Genomic DNA, 12,316 nt, shown 5'->3' on the forward strand with positions numbered 1-12,316 from the left:
TATTGTTACCTGGTTCACTCAAAGTCTGTAACTTGCTAACACATGTATAATTTATGTCAGTATCTTGAACAATAAAAACCATTAAAATGAAAAAAATAAATCTTCATCACACACATCAAAAGTACAGTAGTTGGATAAAAAAGGGACTGCAAGAACTTAATAGCTGGGTGATAAGGCTTTACCAGCACCTTTCAGAAGGCTTGTGAAGTGAGCAGAATTGAAGTGTGTGTTTTATTACTTTCTCTGGGGAGGTATACTTCAGTGAAGTTTAACTACAAAAGCATTTGGAGACTGTGGAAATTATGCCTGTCGACCGTCGCCTTATGCAGTCTCATGCTTCAGAGTAAAAACACTTGATACATGAGACCTGTATGTTTTCTGTCCCTTGCACAGGCATGAGTCAAATGGGCATTCCAGGGGTACCAAAGGGAAAGCAGGACTAGCCGGTTCTTTCACGGGAAACACCTAAATGATCTCACTGGTGTACCCTCATGTTCTTTCCGAACTGCCTCTCAATATCGCTTGATCATTCCTCCTCTGTCATGCACATCATCCATTTTCTATTCTTTGTGACTTTCTTTCTCCTGAACTATGAAATGCCCTTCACCTCTATGCAGCTCTCTCCTGGTACAGATTCCTTCATATAACGTTTTCATCTACTGTAGACTTTGTTTAAGTGTCATGTTCTGCCGCTTCTGTGCAAAATTGTACCTTTTTTACTTCATGCGTGTACAGCACTTTGGCATTAGTGCGTTATACAAAGTGCTGTATACACAGACAGAAACAGACAACGATGCTCCCTCTCCGCTATTCTCATAAATGTAATAAAGGGAAGACATTGCTAACTGGTCCCAATGATATCTTAGTTGTTGCATTTTGTTGAATTACAACAGGATCTAAATAATGACTTTATTTTTTATATTCAATGTTTAACAGATTTTGGAGTTAGATTCCACTACTGGAAAAGGACTAAGTGGACTGTCTCTGCCATATTTGTGGATGGAAAAAAGCGACATATTGATACAACGTGGATTATATCAACCTGCTCGACTTCTTCTTTCAGAAGCACATAAAGCTACTCGGGTATAAATTACAGAATAATGTGCATTTTGGCGTGTAAAAAAATGCTTGCAAAAATACAATACGAGCAAAACAAATCGGCAAGTTCAAGATTTACTTTTAGGTGTTCCAATAGGGATACTAGACTCAACCGATACTTTCAGTGTGTTGCTTCGAAGTGTGATTCCTGAGAGCAAGAGCCTGATAGATGTTTCAAGGGTTTTTGTTGACAAGACTTCAATAATGACACTTTGAGATGTCAGACATAACCATTAGAGATTCCAGACGTCAACTAGATAGATGGTTAATACTGTTGTTTCCGTGGGTATCCTCCACCCCAGGCTTCCACCCCCTCACCCTCAAAGGTCAGCATGAGTACTCCCTTTTTTCCTCTTTGTGAGGGGTCAGAAATGAAAGCCGGACACAAAATTGTCATGTTTTTGGTTAAAGACTTTTATATGATATGGTTGGGGAAATGCCTCTCTGAGCCTGCCCTAAAATGAATTCCCTAACTGAAAACCGAAAACTAAGGAACTACCTGTGTCAGCATGCCAGAAATCACAAGTCGTCCTTGGGGCCCAGCGTCCTATCGTGACCCTCGCACAATAAACAAAACAACAAAGTTATAAGGGAAATGTCTTCAACCTGATATTGTAAAAATAAAGTGTTCATAAAAAAAGAACTTAATGATCTTCAAGGTGGAAAAACCTTGATTCCAGAGGGTTACTCACTTCCCATAGGTTCTTCAATGTTTGAACAATGTCTTTTTGTCTAACATTACCTTGTGTCTTATCTTGTCCCACAATGCTCCTGTTAGGTAAAAAGGAACTTTCGGCCCCATTAGGAGTCCGGCAGTAGCTGTGCCGGTAAAACTGGCAGGCTGCCACCATACTCATGTATTTTTCCAGCACCTGCCTTCACAGAAACACATGGGGAATTATGACCCCGGTGTTCCTGGAAGTCAGGCGCCGGAACAATGTTAATCCCCATTCCCATTTGAGTCCCATAGGACTCAATTGGAATGGGGATGACGGAAGCACTGGCACTGTTAATAGCTGTGCCGGTGCTTCCGTGAAAGTCTGCGAGCGGCTGCCGTCCCGCCCGCCAGGTTACACCTGGCGTGCGGGACAGCAGCCACCAGCAGACTCTGGCGGTGCCCATCCGGTAACAACAGTGCCGGTAGGCTTACCGGCACCATTGTTACCGGACCGGCACACTCGTAATAAGGCCCTTTGTCTTTAATAGTCTTTCTTTAACACAAGTTTCCTGTTGGTTCAAACATACAGGTTCTCATTACCGGTCTGGCGGTAACCTTACCGGTGTTACGAGCGGGTTGCCGCTGGACCTGTAATAATTTACTGGGGCCTGACTTCCCGGTGCCACCGGGCTACTACAAGTCCAGCGGCTGGGAAGTCAGGCACTGGTACATTTGTTAATCCCCATTCCAATAGACTACTATGCGGCTCCATGGGCGTGGGGACACGGCAGCACTGGCACTGTTAGCAATGGTGCCGGTGTTCCCATGACAAGTCTGCCTACTGTGGCCACTGCACCTGGCTGCGCCCGGCAGGGTCAGACCTGTCAGGCACAGTGGCTCCGGCAGGCAGACTTGTAGTTTGCCAGTCCAGAAACAAGGGTGTCAGTGAGTTTACTGGCACCCTTGTTTCCTGACCGCCACCATTATAATGAGGCCCACTGTCTCTTCCAACTGCCTGGTGTACACTCCTGACAGGTCTCCGCTGATACTTATAAATGCCTGGTGTACTCTTCTGTCAGGACTTCAGTTAGACTTCAAGGTGCCTAGTATACTCTCCTGCCAGGACTTCTTTGTCTTTTTTCCCGTGCCTGGTATGCTTCTTGCCAGGACTTCACTTGTATGCTTTCGAATGCCTAGTGTGCTTCTCTTGCCAGAACTTCCCTCTCATACTCAATGCTTCTCTTTACTTCCACAATTGCATATTCCCTCTTTTGCTTGGTATATTTGTTTTAGGCTTCACCCACGTCTGCAATCCATATGCTCATATGTTATTGGGGTCTTGTTTGGCTCTGTCCTTTTATTCAAATTCAATTTTATTGGCGTCTACACTTTCACAGCTCAGTGCAGGATTCCTGTAGACATCCTCATGTTTCTAGACACCAGCTATCTGTCCTTTTAACTTGTAAACACAGCTCTGCTTCTCCCTGCCTCTGTAGCTTTAAAATATTCAGTTTCTTGTTGGTGTGGTCGCCCCCCCCCGCTCTGGGCTGACTCACCAGTTTTTCACTGCGTCTTCAGTCACTTTCGCGCTTACACAGTGTTCCTCTGCTGCTTTCTAGAAACCTCAGGTTCTTCTAACATCTCTCTGGCTTTCTGTGAGGCTTCACTTCTGCATGCCTGATTCTGGTCAGGCTCTGGTAGGGGCAACACTGTCTCTGTGAGCTGCATAGTGCCCAGGAATCCCCTCTCGACTCCTGGCATCTCCACGGACCTTTCCACTGAGCCAGCGTGGTTTCCATTTTCTGTGGTCGAGCCTCTCTTCCTCGCCATACCGGCTTGTGTCCCCAGCATTCTCCTGCCTCTCCCGAAGATCCAACATCTTCCCCTGTGCCGCTGCTGACAATCCATTTGCCATTTTCTAAAGGTCCCATGTACCTGTGCTTTTCCCAAGCAACTAGTTCGTTCAATGAGTTTGAGGCTCTTAGAGGTTTGCATCAATGCTCTCGTCCTCCTCGTTGCAGTACTTAGGTGGTTATGGGAATCAAAGTCCATAGATGTTATTTGATGTACGGTATTTTGGAGGTTTATTTTAATGATTTCACATGACAAGTTCTTGAAGGAAAATTAGAACAATAAAAAGGTTCTCTTGGAGCTTTTATCCCTTGTGTCATGGATGGGAGCTTGGCAAAAAGAGTGTAGAAAAACGTTTCCCTTCCTTCCCTGGAATGGGGAACAGAGACATGAAAATAGGCCATCAGGGTATTGGGCAGAAGGGGTTTTCACTATGGGTAAACAGTGGATACTGCACCTCATCCAATGGAGCCATGGTATTCCCAGTTAGTTGTCTCCACCAATGTGATCCTCCCTCATATAGCCTCTCCCAGAGTCAGGATCTGTGAGCGGCTACCTTTCCCTGGACACATGGGAGTAGGTCACCACTGGGGAATCTGTGATAACTCTATTGGATTCTTCACATCTTACTCCCTCTCTCATCTTTAGCCCTCCTACTCTCCCATCTTCTCCTCCATCTGGTGTTCCCTCCTCTCCCGGCTACTTTTCTCCTCTCGTTCTCATCACATTTCTCCTCTGAAATCCTCATACTCTCCCTCTCTTCCATTCTCTTTTCACTCTCTCTCTCTCTCTACTCCTGCCTCTTTCCTCTGTTGCTATGATCTCCTCATACCCCCCTCCCCCATACTCATAGCACTTCTCTCCTTCACCTACCACGCTCTCCACCCTCCAAATGTCCACTCTATAAGTTATGCTGCTCCCTTCTCTCTCTCATTATCTCTCTCGCCCCTTTCTCTACCACCCACCTACCTCTCACTTCAAATCTCTATGCCATCCTTCACCCTGTACACTCTCCCTCTACCCTTCTTCTACCTTTTGCATCCCACTCCACCACCACTCACTCTCACATATACTCACAAACACAGCTTCACTCTCTCTACTGGGTACCACTCTCACACACAGAACCTCACCTGCGCACTGATCCAACTCCTCCACAGACCCTTTGATACCCAGCTACAACTTCCATTTTCAACCTCTGTACCTCCTGACTTCAGCAAACACCCCTCACTCATGTTGACTCTCATGGGTCTTTCATACTGTGGCTTCCTGCATTTAACTTCCCTTCTCCCCATATTGGGTCCATGTTCCACATGACTTTGGGGCCCAATCTAGTGCTGCCTTTTCCCCTGGGGTTAAGCCATTGTATTGCAAGCTAAATAAACCCATTTAGCCCCACTCCTTTTTGGCACACAGTAATTCTAACAGTCTGTAATTTTTTCTCCGCTGGATGTCAGGTCGGTGTTATGCTAAATCTATGCTACAGCAAGTAACGCTTCCGTTTGATGACAGGCGCAAGAATGGCAGGCTTGGTATGGGTGTCAGTACAGCTCTCTCTAGCGGTCTTCTGGGTTCAGCCGTCTGACGGTGCATGCTGGTCTTGGAAGTCCTGAAATAAAGTAAAGAGAATGGAGAGTGCATGGCATTGGGTGATTGAAAGTGGTATTGGTCTTCATATTCAAGGCAATTTCAGAGTTTACAGGGCTAATGGATTGGTACCCTCCCAACTCCCTCAAATCACCACTGGGATCGGACTGGCTCTGGCATACACCCCGGTAGTCCTCCTCTCAGACTGGACAGGGATCCTGTTTCCCCCCTGACAAGTTCAAGCCTCTCACTCTGGCACATGTAGTGATACAATTTCACCACCATGTTTTTCTACAACACTGTAGACTGAAAGTATCTCTGGAAATTGGCAATCAAATGTGTGGTGAACCAGAAGAATGTCTTGGATGGTTAGGTGAAATTTGTAATCAGTTTTATTAAAATAAAAGGATCAAAATGCCTAATTAGCACTATCGCTATGAGGGCAGTTCCTTACTTAGCAAAACAAAAGCTAAGGGTGCACGTTAAAGTCTGAAATGAAGCTCTTAGGTCCAAATTCTATTCAACTGACTGGACCTAACACACCCAACTAAAAATAGGAAAAGGGGAGGCTTTGTACAACAGTGTCAGTAGGGCTTCTGCCTGGTCCACCTTATACTTGACTTGTTCTCAGTCTTCAAAATTCCTTTTACACAGCAGGATACCATTCCCCGTCGTTATATCAAGTTATATCAAGTTATGGATTTCACTCTCTCCTTTCAACAAAAGAAGACAGTCTTAGTGCGAACAATTCCATTACTCCAGGATTGCTTGGGATTAAAACACTTCCACCTTTGAGTCGTTGGGACTCCCCAAAAGTCCTGTAATCCTCTGACAGGTTGTTTTTCTTTCGGCCAAGTTATTTCGCATAGGGCAGCTGGCCACCGTAATTTGTCAGTCTTTCCCCCTTTTGTAGAGTATCGGTACACTTGGGTTTCTCAGGTTCCTGTAACCATGATAGCTTACCTAGCCATTGTTCACAATGTTCGTATCACTCTCAGTCCCCCTTTTATAAGCTGTTTGCCCACTCTGGATTCTCAGGCTCCCGTAGCCTTGAAAGCTTTCCCAACTGTTAATCACAATGTTCATATCTCTCTCAATCTTACTTGCGTAGGGTGTTTGCACACTCAGGATTCTCAGATTGCCGTAACCTTGATAGCTCTTACAGCCGTTATTTACAATGTTCGTACCTTGTAGCGGTATGTTGTCAGTTGAGTTTCTCAGGCTCTCGTAACCTCATCGGCTTTCCCCTTGGCTACTTGTCTCAGTAACTGCGATCAGACTTGTGGGGACCTCAGGGACCAGGGCTCCCATATACGTTCTTGTCTCAGCGTCAGTCCTCAGCTCACCGGCCCACCACCATTCCTTTGGGGTCGCGCCACCAGACGAGACAGGGTGTTTCCATCTCTGCTGTGTTCCCGACTTAGGTTCCTCTGTCAGGTAGAACGCCGACCTTCAGGCATTCAGCTACCATTTCCCTTGCCCCCCTCTTTGCCACTGTCTCCACGGCCTAGCATGGCTCCGTGCCTCCAGGAAGTCAATGCTGCAGAAGCTCGTCTCTATGTAGCCATTCTCCTCCCTCTGTAGGAGTCTCCCTTCCAGTCACAATCTGTTCTCCTCTTATACATTTCACAGGAATGCATGATAGGGTGTCCCCCTTCGTTGACCATGGCATTCAGGCTGTGTTCAGCATTACCTGTTGCCATTCAAAGTAAATAAGGATCCTTGTGGAATATAGTCTTTATAGGAGTTATTAAAGTCTCCATAAATGCAGACAAGGTGGTTTGGACTTGAGTTCCGCTCCGGAATGGGATTCCTTGGCCTCAAGAGGGGAGTCACTCCCAGTGAGGTTGCACTTGCCCAGACCCCTAGGGAGGGTCTTGCGCAGTGGACTCACCTCCCGAGCCTGAAAGGAGTTGAGAGGGGACGAATTGTCCAGATTTATCACAGTAGGTGTTATTTTACATTTTTTCATAGCATTTCAGTGGGTGGTGCAGCTCAATAAATTACTCAATGGGTATCCGTATTTATTTAAATTTTGCTAAAACTAGTGTGGTATGTTTTTCCAGGCATGTTTGCATTTTTGAGATATGCTTTGCTTTGTCTAAAAAAAAAAAAAAGGTTCCCTGTGATCCCACTGAAGCCATCATAATGCTTGCTAGGGGAAAACAAGAGCACTGCACCTCTGCCCTGCTGAACAAAGGGATGAGCAGGAGAGTGGCATGTCCTTACCTGCCATTGACATCTCCCAGCCTTTTTTACTTTGGCAGCTAGAAGAGCATGGTCATTATGCTCAAGCCTTCCTATGCTCTTCTTCATGTTACTTCCTACTTCATCTGCTGCCGATATGTAACACCTGAATAAGCATGTGGCCACCTATGGTCTCTATGGAGCCTGACTGTGACCCCTGCAGCTGGTAGCCTCCTAATGCAGAGGGTTAGAAAGGTTAGGGCCTGAGTGGGCAAGGCCCAACCAAAATCTGTAAATGCCTACTCAGCAGTTCTGTGTGGGCATTTACAGATGTCAATGTCACTGTGGTGGGGCCAACTACATTAGCTTCAGGGTTCCATGTCATTTTGCCGACCCCCTTGTTTCTGACGTTTTTTTTTTTACCGCATGAGTTTTGTGGAAAAACGTCAACATATTTTTACATTATTTTTGTGGGGGTACCCCCCTTCATTTAATTATTTTTTTCATTTACCTCCCCCAACCCTTTATTTACCTCCACCCTCCCAAATTTTGATGGGAATTTTCGGCAAAACTCCTGTGGCAAAACACCCGTCGGAAAAACAACTCGATACCAGTTGCAGGCACCACTTGTTAGACAATCCTGGCTAAGCCACTAGGCATAAATATAGCCGTTGGTACAATAATATGTAATTTGAACATGTGTTAGGATAATGGATGAAGGTATGAGGCAATGAATGAAAAGCAGAACCCTGTAACAGTTCATGAGTATGCCCCTTAGAAGATATGTCACAGCTATTGCTCCAATGCACTGTGCACGTTGTCAAAATGTGTAATATGGATTAGGTCTATGGACACTGATCAGCTTAATTGATGTTTTATCCTAGATTTAATTCAGGTTACTGTATTTAGATGTCATTCTAAATTGTTGGACAGTTTGAAAATGGTTTGTTCCCATGTTGTAGGGGAAAGGGCTCAATCCAGGGTCCCATACTCCAGTATTGTTACACAAGTAGCATCCCAAGCTGGCTCTCAGAAAAGAGTTTGAGGTTACTCTGAGGAGAGTCGATGGTTGGTGGAAAAGGCAAAGTTGACTGATAGGGAGAGTGTCTCTCTGGGAAACCTCCTCAACCCTAGAGCCCTCTTCTGGACCCCCAATATTAGGTCCCCGTCATCCTCGAGGCAGACACCTTGAGACAAGATCCTCTTGCTGCCTGGCCAGTCCTATTATTGGGACTCTTTAATCTATGTGACACTAGCGGTCTGACTGTTGAGTCACGTGTGGCAGTGAAAGGAGATTGCTTTTGATGCAGAATCTGTAGAGCTGAAGCAGTAGAGCAGGTGAAGTCTGGCAATGCTTGACCAGGTGCCCACTCTTGCATCTTGTCCTCTTTCCTCTATACTGATAGGATGTGCTGTGGAATGGGGCATGGGATCAGAGCCTGTGCATGGCAGCCTATCTTAGAACTTTCTTACATGGGTGCATGTGCTGTGCCCCTGCGGGATCCTCCCTCATGCAGCTCATCCAATCATTAATCCCTTTCTCTGCGCCAGATGGGACAGAGCAGACCACTTCAGCTGCGCCGTGTTGCACCTAAAATTGGTCAAGCCTTTATAGGCTTTTGTCAGCCCTTTACTTTCTCTTCCCCTAAAACATTCCTCAAACCATACCAGTATGCTACTGGGTTGAAGAGGAAAACTAGAACAACACCTCCTCATTTTATTAATGCAGACACATATCAACCCTAACCAGGTACTGTGAAAAACCAGAAGGTGTCTCACCCACTGGTCCCCGGGGATCTGTCATCCAGGTGGCCAGGACATGGCCATTGCTTTTGGATCTAGTTCCTGGGGGTGGACCAGTGCGGGAGGATCACCTGGGTGAGGGGTCTTCTGGGAGTGAGAGTGGGACACCGGATGGTGAGACGCGGTATCCCCTTCCCTGTAACACCTTTACCCCATCCTACCAGGTAGGATATTTAGGAACTCTACTGCCCTCTTTTACAACACGGACACTTTATCACTGATAGCCTGCTCTAAGGGAAAACAGACTAACACCTGAGCCGTGTACCTGACATGTCCCAATACTATGGTCAGGCAATTATCGACAATCACTCACACCTGACTTCCATAACACTTCCCCACACGGATAAAAGGCGGATCATGAGAGCACACTCTGAGCGTTGCAAAGCCCACGAGGAAACATCAGTTCCAAGATGGCAAGAGGAGAAAGATGGCAAAACAGAAGGGGATTGCAAGGAGGGAATTTCCTTGACCTTTTCAACAAGGAACCGTTGCTTTCATGAAAATTCGAGAGAACGCGTAAGACCAGCAAACCAAGCTAAAGAATCCTGCATTGTATGTCAGAGGTACCCGGGGCCCTCCCGGGTCAGTAATGAAGACAGGGAGAATCTCCAGCCACCAAGGTACTATCCTTGGATCCAAGAACAAAGCCGCTTCAGTGAAAGCAACATAGCCAGAGACTGATGCAAGACCGATCTGTGTTGAAGCCAAGGTTGCAAGCAGCAACATTGTATGGCGAGGAATGGAAGAAACATTGTTAAAATGTGTTTGATAAGAAATGCGAATCAAGTTAAACTGCTGATGAGTGATTGAACTTTAAATCAATTTGCAATACCTTTGACAGAGTGGTCTGGCACAGCGTGGGTGCTGTAAGGAACTCAGGGTGGCAACAGTAAAGACAGACACAAGTGATCACAGTTCAAGGGTGTTTATCAAACTGTATGCAGGTTGGAAAAACACCTAATGTAAACCTAAATCTAAAATGGAAGCAACCGTCGACCCTCAAATGAAAATAAGGCAGTTCTAGTGGCATTGTGTAAAAATAAAAATTATATTAAAACTGATGGCTTTTGCTGGGCTGGTCAGTTAGGCGACACTTATCCTGTTCAGCTTATTATCAGTATGTCTATTACACTTGAAAATTGGCACTCTTGCTGTTGCGTCTTCACTGAGTAGGGTGGTTAAAAAGTCTTGTAAACCACCTAAAGTAACAGTTTGTGAACACACTCAGATATAAGACATATGCCAGTTGGCTAATATGAAACTTGCGTTTAATTGGTCATATCTTAGCCCTTGGTGATGACACGTGTTTCGGCTCAATGCGCCTTTTTCAAATCAGGGCTCATACTTTGTTTTTGTAAATGAGGAGATTAAAGGTTAGGTAAAACATATGAATTCATAACGTATGTGCAAACATATAGACAAAAAACACAAATTCCTTACATCACAAAATTGTTTAACAAAAATCATTGTCAAAGACTACACAAAGAGTGAGGGTTGGAGGTGGGGAGTATTAACGGGATTAGTTAAAAAGATAGAAAATAATAAATCAAAAATCAAAATAAATGGGAGAAAAATAAATATATAAGTCAAATTCGATACACATTGCTTAAATTTTCTGGTTTGACAAAATGTTCATCCCTAATTCTTATTAGTTCACTTCGCAAGTCTTTTTATATATAAATTAGCTTATTTTGTAGTCTTGATTAGAGACCTCTTAGGCAGTTTTGAATTAAAAGGGTTAAATCCCTGTTGGTAAATTAGATGTGAAACCATTTCAAATACATTTCTTGTTATGTAGTATAATTGTACCTTTGTTATTACATTCCCCATTTCTTAATCACTTTGGCAACCATTTATATGCAAATCCAAAATCTAACACTTAGCGGGGTACCTTGCTTGTGTATAGATTCTTTAAAACATGTACGCTTTCCTTTAGTGACAAGAAACAAACACAACGGTTCTAAAAACTAATAATCCATGTCTTAGTTTGCCATGACTGCATATAATTTTATAGACGCATGTTTACGTTTACGTTTATAAAGATATGAACTGTTTGAAACGAAGCGCTCGCATTTTGTCTATGTGCCATACCCATTATCTATCGGTCTACTCGGCCACTAGTTGTTACGTGATTGTACATATTTGTCCGCATCCTGACAAATATCTATGGTCTCTTACCTGGATTCCATCGATTCGGGGTCTCGCGCGTCGGCTGAGGCTCGGGCGCGAAATGCGTCCTCTAGGTGTACAATCAGTACTTGGCGTTGACATGGCAACGCTAATGCTAAGTCCCTTCTTAGTGTCTATTCCCGACACCTTAACTTGGACGCCATCTTTTGGTAAAACAAAACATTTGTTTTCATGGTTCTCTACATAGACACTCCCAATAGTGCATGAACCTACCTAGATTTAACAACTTCGTAGTTTACATATCATTCAACATTACAACAGACTTCTTAGCGATAGTAAAGTGTCCCTATTTCACATGAATCAATTTCATTAACAAATCATCTCATACTTAATTATACATAACACTGATGAGATTTAAAAGACAATAGATCGTTATAAATCTGTTTGAGTGCTATATTAGATGAAACGTTCATCTCGTTGTTATTGTTGAGATTGAGTCAAGTCTACTCATAGAAACGGACAATTGAAGCACAAACAATTGCCTGATAAATATAATTCAGTTGAACCGCTGTTTGTTCAGTTATAATGTCATAGAGATATATATGGAAGTTACTACAAAAAAGGACAACATCTCATTATCGGAGTTGAGGCCCGTAACTGTGATATTTAATTTACAAATTATTCTCGCTTCTGCTTGTCGAAGCGCCTTTTCTCTGTTGCCAGCTCTTTTGCCAATGCTGACCTGTTGAAGTCCAATAAATCTAAGGTCTCATTTATTCTCCATTGGTGTGTCTTTTGCCAGTGCAAGGCTAAAGGGAGTCTTGTGTCCTGACTCCCTATCTTCGCCAAATGTTCCCTGATGCGAGTTCGTAGTTCCCTAATGGTACTACATATGTATACTTTGTTACATACACATAGGATACCATAAACCACGTACTTAGTTCGACAATTTATTACTTGATTGATGTTGATCTCTTTGCCATTGTTGTCTCACGTTCATAGATT

General features: G+C 44.2%; 1 protein-coding gene across 3 annotated transcripts in view; it reads left to right on the forward strand.

The window, feature by feature from the left end:
• The window catches only part of CFAP46 (cilia and flagella associated protein 46), a 2,698,259-nt gene that overhangs the window by 1,532,288 nt on the left and 1,153,655 nt on the right, over window positions 1-12,316 (forward strand). For all 3 annotated transcript variants that reach the window (XM_069611407.1, XM_069611408.1, XM_069611409.1), the window contains exon 37: window positions 937-1,083. In XM_069611407.1, coding sequence (XP_069467508.1) covers window positions 937-1,083 — 147 coding nt within the window. The remainder of the gene's footprint in view (window positions 1-936; window positions 1,084-12,316) is intronic.

The sequence above is a fragment of the Ambystoma mexicanum genome, chromosome 8, assembly GCF_040938575.1.
Source record: "Ambystoma mexicanum isolate Mex_15411 chromosome 8, UKY_AmexF1_1, whole genome shotgun sequence".
Taxonomy (NCBI): Eukaryota; Metazoa; Chordata; class Amphibia; order Caudata; family Ambystomatidae; genus Ambystoma; species Ambystoma mexicanum.